Source organism: Thrips palmi, unplaced genomic scaffold (genome assembly GCF_012932325.1).
Source record: "Thrips palmi isolate BJ-2018 unplaced genomic scaffold, TpBJ-2018v1 HiC_scaffold_12, whole genome shotgun sequence".
NCBI classification, from domain to species: Eukaryota; Metazoa; Arthropoda; class Insecta; order Thysanoptera; family Thripidae; genus Thrips; species Thrips palmi.
The window spans coordinates 9128006-9142243 of NW_023144623.1; the positions used below are offsets into that span (position 1 = coordinate 9128006).

At 38.0% G+C, this 14238-nt stretch overlaps 5 protein-coding genes across 6 annotated transcripts; 2 read left to right on the forward strand and 3 right to left on the reverse strand.

The window, feature by feature from the left end:
* Nucleotides 1-432: 432 nt before the first annotated feature.
* LOC117640524 (selenoprotein F) lies at nucleotides 433-1666 on the reverse strand. The gene is made up of 5 exons (XM_034377048.1): nucleotides 1478-1666; nucleotides 1155-1270; nucleotides 926-1041; nucleotides 726-835; nucleotides 433-626 (listed from the first exon to the last, which is right to left on the reverse strand). Exons 1-5 carry the CDS (start codon nucleotides 1526-1528, stop codon nucleotides 510-512), a joined length of 510 nt encoding a protein of 169 aa, XP_034232939.1. The 5' UTR covers nucleotides 1529-1666; the 3' UTR covers nucleotides 433-509.
* Nucleotides 1667-4251, forward strand: LOC117640520 (zinc finger protein 277). Its single transcript, XM_034377043.1, has 10 exons — nucleotides 1667-1806; nucleotides 1887-1911; nucleotides 2035-2338; nucleotides 2415-2604; nucleotides 2681-2883; nucleotides 2965-3127; nucleotides 3209-3433; nucleotides 3508-3659; nucleotides 3745-3870; nucleotides 3947-4251. Exons 3-10 carry the CDS (start codon nucleotides 2070-2072, stop codon nucleotides 4101-4103), a joined length of 1485 nt encoding a protein of 494 aa, XP_034232934.1. The 5' UTR covers nucleotides 1667-1806; nucleotides 1887-1911; nucleotides 2035-2069; the 3' UTR covers nucleotides 4104-4251.
* LOC117640522 (queuine tRNA-ribosyltransferase accessory subunit 2) lies at nucleotides 4249-6333 on the reverse strand. Its single transcript, XM_034377045.1, has 8 exons — nucleotides 6098-6333; nucleotides 5769-5918; nucleotides 5570-5688; nucleotides 5323-5479; nucleotides 5057-5245; nucleotides 4732-4964; nucleotides 4530-4655; nucleotides 4249-4450 (listed from the first exon to the last, which is right to left on the reverse strand). The coding sequence occupies exons 1-8, from the start codon at nucleotides 6209-6211 to the stop codon at nucleotides 4339-4341; spliced, it is 1200 nt and encodes a 399-aa protein (XP_034232936.1). The 5' UTR covers nucleotides 6212-6333; the 3' UTR covers nucleotides 4249-4338.
* A 92-nt stretch (nucleotides 6334-6425) lies between these two features.
* Nucleotides 6426-8189, forward strand: LOC117640523 (MICOS complex subunit MIC27). Its single transcript, XM_034377047.1, has 5 exons — nucleotides 6426-6581; nucleotides 6864-7003; nucleotides 7084-7238; nucleotides 7314-7559; nucleotides 7649-8189. Exons 1-5 carry the CDS (start codon nucleotides 6567-6569, stop codon nucleotides 7720-7722), a joined length of 630 nt encoding a protein of 209 aa, XP_034232938.1. The 5' UTR covers nucleotides 6426-6566; the 3' UTR covers nucleotides 7723-8189.
* Nucleotides 8190-8253: 64 nt separating this feature from the next.
* Nucleotides 8254-14238, reverse strand: LOC117640518. Of its 2 annotated transcripts, none has more exons than XM_034377040.1 (8): nucleotides 14001-14238; nucleotides 13453-13564; nucleotides 12961-13356; nucleotides 11774-12877; nucleotides 11542-11700; nucleotides 11285-11453; nucleotides 11011-11209; nucleotides 8254-10929 (listed from the first exon to the last, which is right to left on the reverse strand). In XM_034377040.1, the coding sequence occupies exons 2-8, from the start codon at nucleotides 13456-13458 to the stop codon at nucleotides 10737-10739; spliced, it is 2226 nt and encodes a 741-aa protein (XP_034232931.1). In that variant the 5' UTR covers nucleotides 13459-13564; nucleotides 14001-14238; the 3' UTR covers nucleotides 8254-10736. The 2 variants fall into 2 exon arrangements, with proteins under 2 accessions (XP_034232931.1, XP_034232930.1); XM_034377039.1 differs by having other exon boundaries at nucleotides 12961-13359; nucleotides 14001-14236.

Sequence of the window (14238 nt, forward strand, 5' to 3'; positions counted from 1 at the left end):
ACAAAAACAACAAGAACAAAAGAAACAAAAGACTGGTGTGGGACAAACTGCCAGTTTCAGTAACACACGAAACAGGTAGAAAAGGTGCTTTGCATCTGCGTTGGAGGTTTCAGACGAACTACTTACTATGAAAACGTCCAAAACAGTTATTTCAAAAATAATTTATACATTAGAACAGAAAGCGCTCACGAAAGACTGGATGCACGACTATTTTCTGATATTCGTTGTTGGCTTTAGTGTCATCACGTGACTGTTTCAACATGAAGGAACGCGGCAGTTTTTGAATTTGAGGGAGCAGAGACTTTTCTTTTTGGGAGATCCCTGACGTTTCATTCAACTTATCATTGATTTTGTAAGTCTTTAGAGAACGTGTTTTGTTGTTGTTGTTGTAGTTTTTTTTACTTTTTCGGGAGTGAAATAATGAAAGATTAGTTGCATTAATACATATTTATTAGGTAGAAATGAGTACACTTTCAAAAATCACAGAGTTATAAAAATTATCACAGATATCACACCATGTTGGTCTTCAAGTAGTCATTTTTATCACTGAGCTCTTCTGGAGGGATGAGATGAGTTCTAAGGAATTCTTCCACAGTGTCAGTATCCCACTTTTCAATAGCCAGAACCTGAGATAATGGAATAAAATGAAAGAATCAATAAAAATCAGCACATTCAAGAAGGATCCACCAAAAAACACACATAGGAAAACAGGAACTTAAATGTACCTCTTGAATGTTGCTGTCTTCATCCAAAAGCTTAATCACGGGATCCAAACCTCGCACATAGCGAATGTTCAAGTTGGGAAATTTATCAGGCCTGTCACTCTTGACAAAAGCTATATTTAGGAAAAATACAAAGGGCGAAAGTTAGATACAAAATAAGTGTAAAACAGAAGTGTAAAGTGTAAGGGTGGAGGAAGATAAACCTTGAATTTGAGGATAGGCTCCAAATTTGCAAGTGCAAACTTCCAGGCGTGCTTTAGGATATCGCTTGACAGCATCTGCACTTTCATCCTTGTGGCAGCATTGTTTACAGTGGTCCCTAAAACATTCAAGAAGTTTTTATGAGCATGGTAGATTCAAAGAAAATGGACGGCAAAAAAAATTACGTATTTGTTAAAAAAAATGAAGATTTTTTGGGAAGAACAGGCTTACTTCAATTCATTGAGATCAAATTTACTCAATTGGTCGCAGGACGAACATAATAAATTTGCTTTGTTAAGACCCAAAGACCAGCAATCTTCAGCGGTAAATTCAGCAAAGGAATGTACCTGAAAAAATGAAGTCGTTTAAGCCTAGGAATGCACGAGTTGCAGAGCAGAATGAAAAATAATCATTGCAATACTCTCAAAGCTACAAAAGGGTTTGTTAATTGTTTATATCATCCTTAAAGTAGTATATAGAGCTACCATAACCTTCGCACTTGACGGACTTAAAAGGACCTGACAACTGCTGCTTATTTCCTTCGAGATACCTACCAGACTACTGAAGAAAATGAGGCAAAAGGCTACAACGGACACACTGCCCATTTTGATTCAGAGCTTGTTGACAGGGAAGTCGTTAAGAAATACGAAAATATAAACACCGAGCTTCGTCAACCATTCAGCAGATGACAGCAAGGAGCATCTTGCCTGCAAATAACGCGCTCGCAAACCGGCTTTCAACTGCCAACTTCTCGCTATCAATAACTCTTAAATTGTCACGTTTGAAAGAAAATCTGCTTTTTTGCACCTTTGAATCTCTTTGGTGTTCTCATCCTCTCCTCATGCTGCCAAATTCGTTTCTTGCCGTGTAAAATGAAAATTGTGTAGGTTGGCGATGGTCGTGACGTCATCGCCCTTCCCCGCATAAACATAACCTTTCTGTTGTCTCTTCTTGTTTTCACAGGTGTTTCTGCTAAGAAAGTTCTGCTGTGAGTTTTTGCATTTTATGGAATGATCAGTCATGTCATTGACACGCTGCAAAATACAAAAACCGCTACAATAATTAACTGAATTCTCAACTTGTTTTGATTATTTTGAGGATCTAATTTCAGGGTCATTGAATGAAGAGGTGAAGTATAGTTCTTCAATGGAGCCCTCGCAAAGTTCAAAGAAGTTGCGCCCTGGTCCAAGAGCTACACCCCGTCCAAGGAAAGAATCATCTAGTGCAGCGTCCAACAAGCTACCAGTTCTAAAACAATTAAACAGATACAACGATACAGAATCTCAAGAAACAGAATGTTTGCTATGCAGTGAATGCTTCTCTCTACCTAAAAATATCGATACTTTTCTGACACATCTACTGTCTTCTCATCATCTCGTGATTGCTGATACCCACTGTATAGCTGATTTTAAAAGGTATTTTTGGCTCCAGAGATGTGGTATTGATATTATTTATTCAAAATACATTACTCTCCATTATCTTACTTCACAGCTATATTGATTATTGGCGACCTAAGATTAGTTTGGCCAATTTAAACGAAGTGTGCACTGTCATGCATGCTCCTGTGAAGGAACTGGGTACAAATCACCACGTAGAAGGAGAACAGCAAGAATTCTTCCTGCTATCTGACATCCTTCCAGAAGATTGTGCCTTACGTCGGAGCTATCAGCAACAAAGACTGGTGATTTTTGGAATAGGGGGTGTGGTATTATTGAAAGGATATATGTAACTTTCTTAGAAAATTGCTTTAATTTCAGGAGTGGATTCTTCAAAGGCAGCAATTTGAAAGGGAAGATACTAATTTTAAAAGAGGTTGTCTGATTTGTCGGACTCAAATGTCTGGTACGAGAGCTACCTATCTGCAACATTTAGGTGATGCTCATAACATACAACTAGGACGGGCTGACAATCTAGTGTTTGTAGATGAGCTCATTGATCAGATTGAACAATACTTAGAGAAGTAAGCTTCTTCCTCTTATTATTGTCTTTTATTAAAAACAAATAACCAAAGTGCCTAATTTATTATTGTTTGTATATTCAGATTTCAGTGCATATATTGTGAAAAGTTCTTCACTGATAGGCTTGTCCTCCGAGAGCACATGCGTAAAAAAATGCACAAGCGAATTAATCCAGGCAACCATCTGTTTGACCAATATTACGCTGTTAACTACCTAGAAATGGGAAAAAATTGGCAACAAGTTGCAGTAAGTACTACTGGCATGCCTAAGCTGCCTTCAGTTTGATTCTTTGATGCTAATTAGTTTGGTTCTGACAAATTGTTGCAGGACGAGAAAGAGGGTCCTGAGTTGGGAGGGTACACATCTGGCAGCGAGGCTGCGGATGGGGATGTGGCAGATTGGGGTGACTGGAATGAAGCAACCACCATGACAGTAACTTGCCTATTTTGTGAGACACAATGTGACCAATGGGAAATTGCTATTCAACATTTGAAACAAGAGCACAAGTTTGATTTTCACTCTGTAGTGGGCCAGTTGGATTTTTATCAAAAAGTATAAGAATTTGCCTTGTATGAATTTTGTTGGCATTCAACGTCCCAACTCAAACTAACTTTTGCTCTATGCAGGTCAAATTGGTAAATTACATTCGAAATCAAGTGGAGAACAAAACGTGCATAGTTTGTGAAGAAAAGTTTGCCAATGGAGTTGATTTGCTGATTCACATGGATAACAGTAATCACAACAAATTACCAGACAAAGACCTTTGGGACCGTGCGGAGTAAGAAATTGCAGTAAAGCTTTTCAACTTACCCACTAATTAAGTTACCGAAAAAAATAAATAAAAATAAATTGAATTTTTGTAGGTATTATTTCCCTACGAAAGAAGATGATGGATTTCTTTGCCAACTCGATGATGGGAGAGCAGACGATGAGGGAACACCAGATTGTGTCACAGGGGAGGATCCAGATACTCAGCTGCAAGAGGCATTGTAGGTATCCACACTTATCATCCTCTTTTGGTTTTGGAAGACATTTTGTTTGTACGAATTTCTGACAATTTTACAGAGTGGGAGGTCGGTTGTCGGAAGTTATTGAATTAAAAGCAGAACTTAGTCAGCCACTTCAATTGCCAGTGAACACAAATGCTGACATGCAAAAGTCTGAATCTACAAGAGTAACACACCATGTCAAATTTCAAGATGCTGAAGAGAAAGAGAAGTAGATAAGGCACTATTGTGGATGTTTGGATTAATGAAGTGGAAAATTTGCCTAATACTGTACTGCCAACAAAGACAATTATCTGAGTTAAATGATCATGAGTGATAAAGTGCATTGAATCATATCATTGTAAATAAAATTGTAAAGTATAATTGTGGATATTTTTTATGAATGATGAATTAACATCTGTACCCTAAGTCAAATCTACTGTGGTGTTTTCAACTGACCTTATACATTAATTAAGTACATGGTGATTGGCTTTGAACTAAAGCAATGAGTGAATCTAAACTGTCGTTTTCAATGGCTCTTCTGATAGACTTGAAGAATTCCAGATAATGGTGAAAATTATGGCTGGAACAAAATTATGAAATTATCACAAAAGTCTGATGAATAACAGCTTATGAATGAATGACAGAGGTTCCATCCTTACATCATAAGAAGAACTCTCCCCAACAATTCATGGGATGTAAGAAGATGATGAATATATGCTTTTGTATGATTTTTGCAAGCAAGACACTCACAGTCCTTTGAGATTGGCTCAAATACTTCTTTGTATCTAGCAAAAGAAATTGTATTTCAGCATGGAAAAAAATACAGCAAGAAGGGCAGTTTCATTAGTAAACAGAACTTACGAGACATCTTCCAGACAGATCTCATACCAAAGACCATCAGAGTTTCCCTTCGGTGTTTGGTCTGAGGCAAGCATGGTTTCATTGAATAAGAATGTGAATGCTGATCCTCGTTCAGTTGAGAGGTAAGGCAAGGATGTATCAAACATGTCAAACCCAGCAGCCACAAGCTGCAATAGAGTGACAGGATTCCAGGCTCCGTGTATAACTCGCAGTTTTTCCTTGGGAAGGTGAGTCTGCATGACATAAAAGGCACAGTGAGATTAACACTAAAAAAAAAGAAAGGACATTTATTCATTCATAAAAATATATGTTGTACTCGTCTCACCAAACATTCAGTGACAATAGACTCCACAGAAATGAATTTAATATTTTCAACTTCTGGTCCGTTATTGTGAAGACCATCCAACACATAACCAAATACATCATACTTGCTTAATTCTTCTAAGAATGCTCTTCTAGCATGTGTGTCATATCCACCCTCTATAGGAGCTAGGAATGCCGAGTCCTTCAGCACCTGAAGAAATTAAACCATCAAAAAGGAAGTATTCTTGTACTCCACATTATGTCCTAAATTTCAGCTTGCACCCTCACCCCTGATGCTTCGTGTAATCTGTAGCACTCTTGGAGCAGATGTGACGATCTTGATACACATTTACTCACTCTTTTCTTACTACTATTGCTATCTGTATCCCCATCACACAGTGATAGATACACATTAGGTTTCATACTTTCGATCATGGCCATATACCTGCACAGATAAAAGTGGTTACAGATGATTAAAATCAACATAAAATAAAATTTAACTATCGTAAATAAAAAATTATAAAGATGTTCAAACCTTGAAGGGTCAACGATTCTCTTTCCATTTTTGGTCCAAATGGCCACTTTGTCTGCCTCATTATAACCCGATGGAGTCAAGACCGCAGGATCTTGAGGTGTGACATATGAAGGGTACTCCTAAGGTGAAAAGTAAAATAAAGGCTCTATTGTATAATGGACAGTAAATAAAGAGATAATGTTAAAAATAAGTATCTCACCTTCAGGCCAACAAACTCAGAGAGCCCTTTCCCGAATGATTCAATACTGGTACAAGATGTGAAAATTGTAGTCAAAGGCATGTGCATAAGCAGATTTTCAGAAGTAATCATTTGGAGAACATCATGTGTGATGTGAGGTACATTGCCTCCCTGAAAACATTGGAGGCATATAACCACATTAAGTCTCACCTTCATCAGAAATGACAAGTATTTTGACAAGTGAAACGACATAATAGAATCATTATTAAGGCAATTTAATTTAAAATTTCTAATGTGAAATGCATTTTAATTGACAATTTGTACTGGACATAATTGTTGCACTCACTGACCCTCGTGTACACAGTAAGAAGGGGTGTTGGTAAGGTTTGACCGGCTATTGCATCAATGCCAGTCAGACAACCTATTCTCCCAGACGTCCTGATATGGTTCACACTGAATTTCATGCTAGAACGAGAGGCGAAAACGTCTATTTCCTAGGTAAAATAGTTTTGGAATTGATAGATCACAGCTTGGTTAAGTTTGTTTATCTCGTGAATGTAAATGTGAATATGAATGAATTATTAAAATTGGTCTTGAGTCGATCGATCGAATCGAGTCCAATACTCGACACTGAAATCGATCGATCGATTCATTTTCAAGGTCCAAAAACTGTTCTGCTTCTCCTCCACTTTCTTTCTACCGCAATTTCGGCCCTCAAATGCCAGTTCAAATTGTTAAGGCTACATTTAAAAGTGCATTTATGCTTCAATTATAATTACAGCTTTGTTCTGGTTAAAGCTGCTTGACAACGCAGTAAAAATGAGTAATTGGAAGGTAAGCTTCAAAGTATGACGAAAATTCTGTCAAATGCAGTCTCTGCCATGTAACCTCTTTTAGAGTTGAATTCTATTTATTTTTCTTGGGGAGAGGGCCGAACCATAATTATCTTTCTTCATCTCTTTACGTTATGTTGTATGAATTTTGTAAATTGCGTCTACCTAGCATTCAGATTAACATTTCTCTCCTCAACTTATTTTAACAACTATCATGTATTTGTGTGTCACTATTTTAAATCAACCAACAACTTTACAAACTTAATGGAGGTGTCTTTTCTAGCTCCTGAGGGCAATTCTTCTGCCCAGGAACATTGCTTTGGCAGCAGTACCTATAGCTGTCAATGCAAAAGAAGAACCACAGAAAGGAAAGACTGCCCTGCGACCTAGTGAACTTCCTATTTATACCGAAGAACTTGTAAAGTAAGAATCTTACTTTGCTGGGTTCTAAAAATTCGTTTGATGGTTGGAGATAACTATGTTATACTATTAATGTTTTCTAGAAAAGCTGCACCTGAAACTGCAAATGATGAAGTTAGTGCTATTGAAGAGCTTGTCGGAACAGTGAGAAAAGAATTCTGCTCACTTGCTGGTGAAGTTAACAGCTTAACCAACAAAGCTTCAGCAGTAGTGAAGGAAAATTTGGAAGCTTCTAATGGTTTGTCCCACCAAAATCATATTTCGTTTCTATTTTTATGTCTGTTGTGTGTAATGTGCCTTACCTCTGTTCCAGAAATTCTTGACTTCCTGAAGGAGGAGGATAACGTTCTGCCAAGAGCTGGTGCAATTGCACTGGGTGGTCTGACAGGTTTTGTCTTTGGCCTACGAGGTGGTTTCTTCAAGCGCCTCATCTACATGTCATTTGGAGCGGGAGGTGTGGCTGCTCTTTGCTATCCTAAGGAGGCTGAGGAATACTTTAACGAAGGGATGGTCGAGGTTCGAAAGTATGGCCTGATTGGTCACCATTTAGCCACATCAAGTAAGTGTTCTCTTGTTTGCTTAAATTCTTGTTGAGTAAATTAGAACTACTTTTCTCAAAGCTCTTCTTTGCGTGGTGTTTCTGAACAGTTTTGGATGATTTACGAGGAACATCTTCAGATTCTGGTAGTTCTCCTGCTAAAGAAGAGAAGGAGAAGAAATGAGGCTGATTATGTCTGTTGTTCATAGCATTGTAACAATAGTAATGGCTGTGTAAAGTTTTCTGTATTCTGATCCTGCGTTCCAGACCTGGTCCTGATGCCATCATTTCATTGTGAGCAGTTTTTAATTTTGGTTTGTTGAGCTGCTCCACTGCTGCTTGAGTCTAGTCTGCAGCTGTTAGCAGCTGAACCATCATCAAAGCTTTTAGAATGTAAAGGGTCCAGCAAACCTGTCTCTTGTTTACAGATGCTCCTGCCGTCTTTGATTTTTAAAACCTTGCTTATTGCCTAGATTTGTCATTTATTAACTCATTTTTCTTAGTTTCGTATTTAACGACATTACTTTCTATGACTCAGATTTCAATTGTACTGTAAATAGCTGTTGCTGGCTTGCAGCTGTCACAAACTGTTATGAATCTTTGTTATTTTGTTTTCCTGAAATACAATCTTTACAAGGATCATGCCATATCTATAACTAGTATGATTAATCCTTTGTTTATTGAAAACTACAGTAGGCTGTTGGAGAAACACTTACCCCTGTCGTTTAATTTGCTTGTACAGGCTTCAATTTCTTTGAAGATGAAAGCACTGATGAAAAGTGGCTTTATGAAGATGAGTACATTGAGAGTGAATTTGACTCTCCAAATCCAATCTTTCATGATTTTGAAGATGGTATTGCTGAGCTGGTTGTGGAACAGAAACACACAAATGCTGTGGGACGCTCCATTAAATGTTCGGAACCAATGCCAACATTGGAGCACAACCACCCATTGATATGAATTATTCCCGAATAGGAATGTATGCAGTTTGAATCTTCTCAAAAGTGAAACTGAACAATTCAGGTTTGACGCATTTATAAAACAATCAGATATATTTGCTTCACTGCCACTGCCTTTATTCTTAACTACAAAGTAGATAGAATTACACAAACTGGCATATTTGGATTTAATATCAAGAGAGCAAGTTAGCCTGGAAGAAAATAACATTGCACTAGATTAACTTCAGTAGGACATGAAACCATTTGTCACTGAGAGAGAGAAACACGCGCATACCCACATACACACACACACACACACAAGGACACAAAATAAAATGCAGTGGTATCTGTAGTGGCCTAAACTCTAGTCTTAGTCACCTTAAAGCTCCACAATAGATAGAAAACCAAGGTGTGGCTAAAGAAAACCCAACAAAGGAGAAAAGAAACAATTTAAATCACATACAGCTTTGGTCTTTGAGTAGGGATGAAGTCCCCAAAGAATAAATTGAAACTATCCATAAATAAAATATAAAAACTAAAAGCAGACAACATAGTAACAAACTTATGTTCAATAGATTGGACATTGCATTTTAAATTAAGAGGATTATTTACAAAATCAAGGTGGGGCCATGAGGAAGCCTTCCTCTTGTTAGAACTTAATGAGTCAGGCTCGATACCAAGGATCAATCTTCATACATTCAAACCGCAGCCAATGAGCCATACAAACACACACAAAAATTTCAATACTGAGCCTAGATTGTATGACAGTACATAATCAATCATGAAATAGTGCCCAATTATTCAACCAGAACATTTATCAAAATTCAGACGGACATTTTTCTTTTTCCAAAAACGTACTTAGATAACAATCAGCCTTACATGACCACACATATTAGATACACAGAAGAGAATACTGTATACCAATCAGAATCACAGGAAATAAATATTAAATACTATTTGAAAGTAAAACAATCATTATGTTGAGGCGCACTTAATAAAAACTTGCCAAGTACAAAAAAATTTGCTTCTAGGAAAGGAGACACAGTTACCATAACACATTTACATTAAAATTGTTAAGTCTAAAATCCCTGTTCTACACCACTTCATAACAAGTAAAGATATATAAATTACTCAGTTCTTGTCGCTGTACTGTTTTAACAATGGTTGAGTAGTTACAGAAGACAAGGTTTTACACACATCAAAAGTACTTCTCAAAATCAATTTAACATAATTCAAAGAGTCCATTTATCTACTTTAAGCAAACAAATCTAGATAATTATCTTTTCAGGCCTTGAGAACTTGAAAATAACCTATGCCACTGGTAGGACAGCAACACATTTTCAACTGAACACATTAAATGAAAATGGCACTGGAGACAAAATGAGCGTATACTTTAACTTTTATGATTGTGCAAAAGTCTATCTAATAATAAAGCTACACTAGTAGAAGAGGGGTGGGACCACTCTCATTGTGAGGTTTCATTCGTAATTAGTAATAAATATGAACAATTACAGAACAAGTACAATAAGACAAGACTAGAAACAAAAACAGTTAGGGTGGTTGTTTGTAAAACATGCAGTTGAAGAAAGAATGAATCCTTAAGGAAGTAATGCATTGCAAAGAACAGTGAAAAGCTTGGATCACAACAGAAGTACTCAGCTAGCTTAAATCAAACAGAATGGCATCAGATCAGACAAATTGCCTGTATATGCAGAGATATACACTGCCCACTTCAGCCAAATGCCCTAAAGATTGGTTCTCCTGAAATAATACAAGAGAGATTTCCACTAATGAGTCTAATAAACTGTTGTATTATGATTTGCAGGACGTCCACACTCCTCTTCGAGCTCAATCCCTTAAGTTGAGAAAAGTTCAAATTTATTTTCAGACTATGTAGATACTGAGAAGCATACCAACTGATTGGATAATTAGAGGTAAAATAAAAGGTGGGCTTGAACTACAAGAGATAAACATGCTTCACGTGAAGCACACTCTATAATTAATACCCACATATAAATAAATTATCCAGCTATTGTATGTCTAGATACTTCCATTTAATATTATGATACGCTTCCTGTGCGTTACCCTCTCTCCCTGGTAGATGACATGAGTTGTTCACATAACAGGACATTTGAGGAAAAGACTAAAACATTACATCATACAACAAAGCAGTCCAAAGCAAAATTTCCTCTTTTATGACTGTTGCAAAAGCACATAGCAATCAAGTTGCAATCACAAAACATGAAAAAAAAAGAAAACCTCACAGGTTACCCACGTATGGGTATAGACCATGTTCCTCAGCAACTGATGAGGGGGATGATGGGGGGCCATTCTGCTCCTCCTCCGCGAGCTGTTCAGAATAGTAATGAGGCGAGCTCAAATAGTCAATTACTCTTCGTGGAAGAGGAAGAGAGGAAATTAAATCTCGTCGCACAACTTTCAGAATAACAAATCTGAAATAAAGACAAAAATAATGAGAAACTTAGATATACCATCAACATGTCCAGGGTGTTGATGATAATTGTAAACCATACCTGCACATGTGTTGCAGGCTTTGCACCTGCTTGAACCGTGAGACAGGATGAAGTAATTGAACTCTCATCGGCCCAAGAACAGGTCGACGATGTAAAAAGAAGAGGTATCTGCCTGACCGTGAATGCTCTACAGCGTTTTCAATAAAGTCAACTATAGTATGACTTTTGAACTTTGTACAGCTTCCAAAACTGAAGTTACCTGAACAAATTAACATCCTAAGTATTCACAACATGTTAAGGCAAATATTCACAAAGCACACACCCAGAAAAATACCTTGGTCTTGCTCAATGCGAACGTGCCGTACACAGCTGTTTAATTTAAAGGTAAGTGAAAATATATAGTGGTCATCACTTGAGTCTCGGACGATAAAAGATCCATCAGGTTCATTTGATAGAATTTTCTCAGCAGCCTCTCCAGATATCGGGCCCCAGTACCAGCCATACTGTTAAAAAAAATCACATTTTATTCAGGGGGATAAGATCCATGGAATTACTGAAAATCGGTGAATCAATTAATTGAATTCTACCTACATCTTTGACTTTTTCAATACTGGATGCAAAATCTACACTGGGCTCATCATCATCTACAGAGTCATCCGGAACTGTTTGAGCTACTTCATCTGTTACTATCTCTTTTAATGTGCCATCCCGTGCAGGAAGAGGTGGTAAAGCTCTGGTTGAAAAACGAGCCTGCGGAACAGAAGAAAATCATAACAGTTGCAGTTGAAACATATGAGTTAGTGGACATTTTGAAAGCACATACCTTTTGATGAGATGAAGTGTTATTTGTGCTAGTATCACCAGGATCATGACCATCATCATCACCACCAATAGTCCTTCGTCTTCTAGATGTATGCTCAGGTGAGATAAGACGCCGAATCCGGAACATATTGCAAAATGTCTGCTTCAAAGTAGAGGAAAAACTCATGCCCCGTTTAGGTTTTCCTTCAGGAATTAACATACAATCTGATCCTTCAGGACTGGCTAAATCCAATGTGTCAGAGCTTCCTTTACTTTTCTTATTTCTGACATTAATACTGAAAGTACTTTTTTTTTGAGATTTCAAGACTGGATTGTTGTATGTTACACTAAGATTTTCTTCAATGTTCTCTATTGACATGGTTCCATCAGAATTTTTGGACTTTGATAGAGTTGATAAACGATGGGATTGCAAGCAGTTATTAGGCTTCTTTCGATAGTCTGATGAATCACTAGAGCTCGAATACAGAGAACTTAAGTACCGTCTGACTTCAGCAAGTGTCATATGAATTGGCTCTCCAGGAGTCGCACACTCCATACTTGCGGATCGCCCTGGCCTGCTATGTCTCCTTTGGACAGATTGTTCTGGTAAAAGAACTCTAGGCTGGATGGTGGTGCGACTAGAAAGTGTTCTGCTTTTGCTGGGTTCTACTTCAGATTTTTCCATCTGTTTCCGCTTTCTTCTTTGATGTCTTTGACGCTTTTGCCTTTGAGGTGGGATGGGAACTGGGGCTCTGACCATGTCAACAGGCACAGCATACACATCACAGTCTACTGGGACATTGTACATGTCACAAATATCACCAGTAGATAATACCTCATGAGACATAGCTGAAGTAATGAAGCTTGAATCGTCTACTCTGTTTGCAGCAGGGACTGATAATGAATTGTGGGAACTAGACAGTCTTGAAGAAAGAGAGCTCCGAGAGGCTGGTCGACACAGTAAGTATGGCAGCTCAGGAGTCCAACAATAACGGAAACCTAGAGACGGTTGTCCATCGGATGTGAGAGGTTGTTTTCCATCACTTTTACTACGCGGATGACAGTCCTCAGAACAATGAATAGACCAAGAAACTTCACTGGAGACCAAAAGTGCTTCCTCCAGCACCTGAAAACAAAAAAATATAATCTTATGCAAAACTCTGACTTTGAGGACAACACCCGAACAATGAAAACAATTACAAGGCTTACTTGAGTCACCATTTTCACAGCCATTTTCTCTAGCCACTTAGGAACGCCTGGATGTAGGCGGGCAGGGGTCAATCTTGCAGGCGCAATAGCTGAAGCATGAGGTCGCACAGACCTTCCTAAAGTGACCTGCGGAGACGTAAGGGGAGAATCTTGTGGTGTGCTTGAGTATGGTGACGAATCTTGAAACTCTGGAGGAGGTTTAATTGCAGGAGGCTCTGACCAGGATGACAAATCATTTGATGAATCGTAAGGTTTATCAGAAGATAGTTGGCACGGAGAATCGCAAGCCATCATGCTGGAGCCTCTTTGCCAGTGGTTCAGGATTCCCCTGCACATAGTATGTGGTTTGCAGTGGGGGCCATCTAGTAATAATGCGTTTTCATCGCCATCATTTCCCTGCTACAATTAAAGGTAATGCATTATGCAAGTGCATATGGAAGAACTAACCTTAACACAACGTCAAAGGAAATTATGAACAGAGAAAGAACTTACCTCCATGGATTAATTTCTCCAGTCTTTCAATATTCAGCCTCTGATCAATTGATTGTGTGCATAAGCAGAAGACACTGATTGCCAGCATAAGTGCTCTCTGGAGCTTTCAGTCCTGCAATTTAAAACAAGCCATAACTTACTGACAAAACTTCTCTGGCAAATGATGAGAATGTCACTGGAAAAACACCAACACATGAAATATTGCAGTTTATAAATTGGGTGTTAAGACAACATCCTATCCAATTGCGTCAATAAACAAAAAACAAAACAAAAAAAGTGTGACACAATCCCCATAGGTCCGCATATTTAACTACTTTCTTGCGAGTTGAGTTTTGGTGGTTAACGGGGTACATAAGTCCGGGTAGTATCAATTCTTTTTTTTTTTTTTTTGACACGGATTTGGAAAGAAGTCGGATGGTTAAAATAAAGTGTGTCGTCTGTACATAAACCAAAACATACTTTCGTCCTGTCACGACTGCTCATTTCAAAATCACCATGGCCTAAGGATGTTAGTCCATTCGCCTCCATGTCATCATCTAAACACTTACAGGTTATGCTGACTCCTTCTAAACTTCACCAGGATGATATAATCATACATAAAATCATTGCAAACGCTGCTAAGTGCTTTCAGTATTTCTTAACCTTAATTCGCCATATTGGAACAATTTTCCAATTTGTTGACTAATCTTCTGCTTGTTGTGTATGGCTGTGAAAATTCCATATGACCAGCATTACATGGTCTATGTCTAATCGAAACAGGGTTCCGGAGCTCAAACCACTCGAACC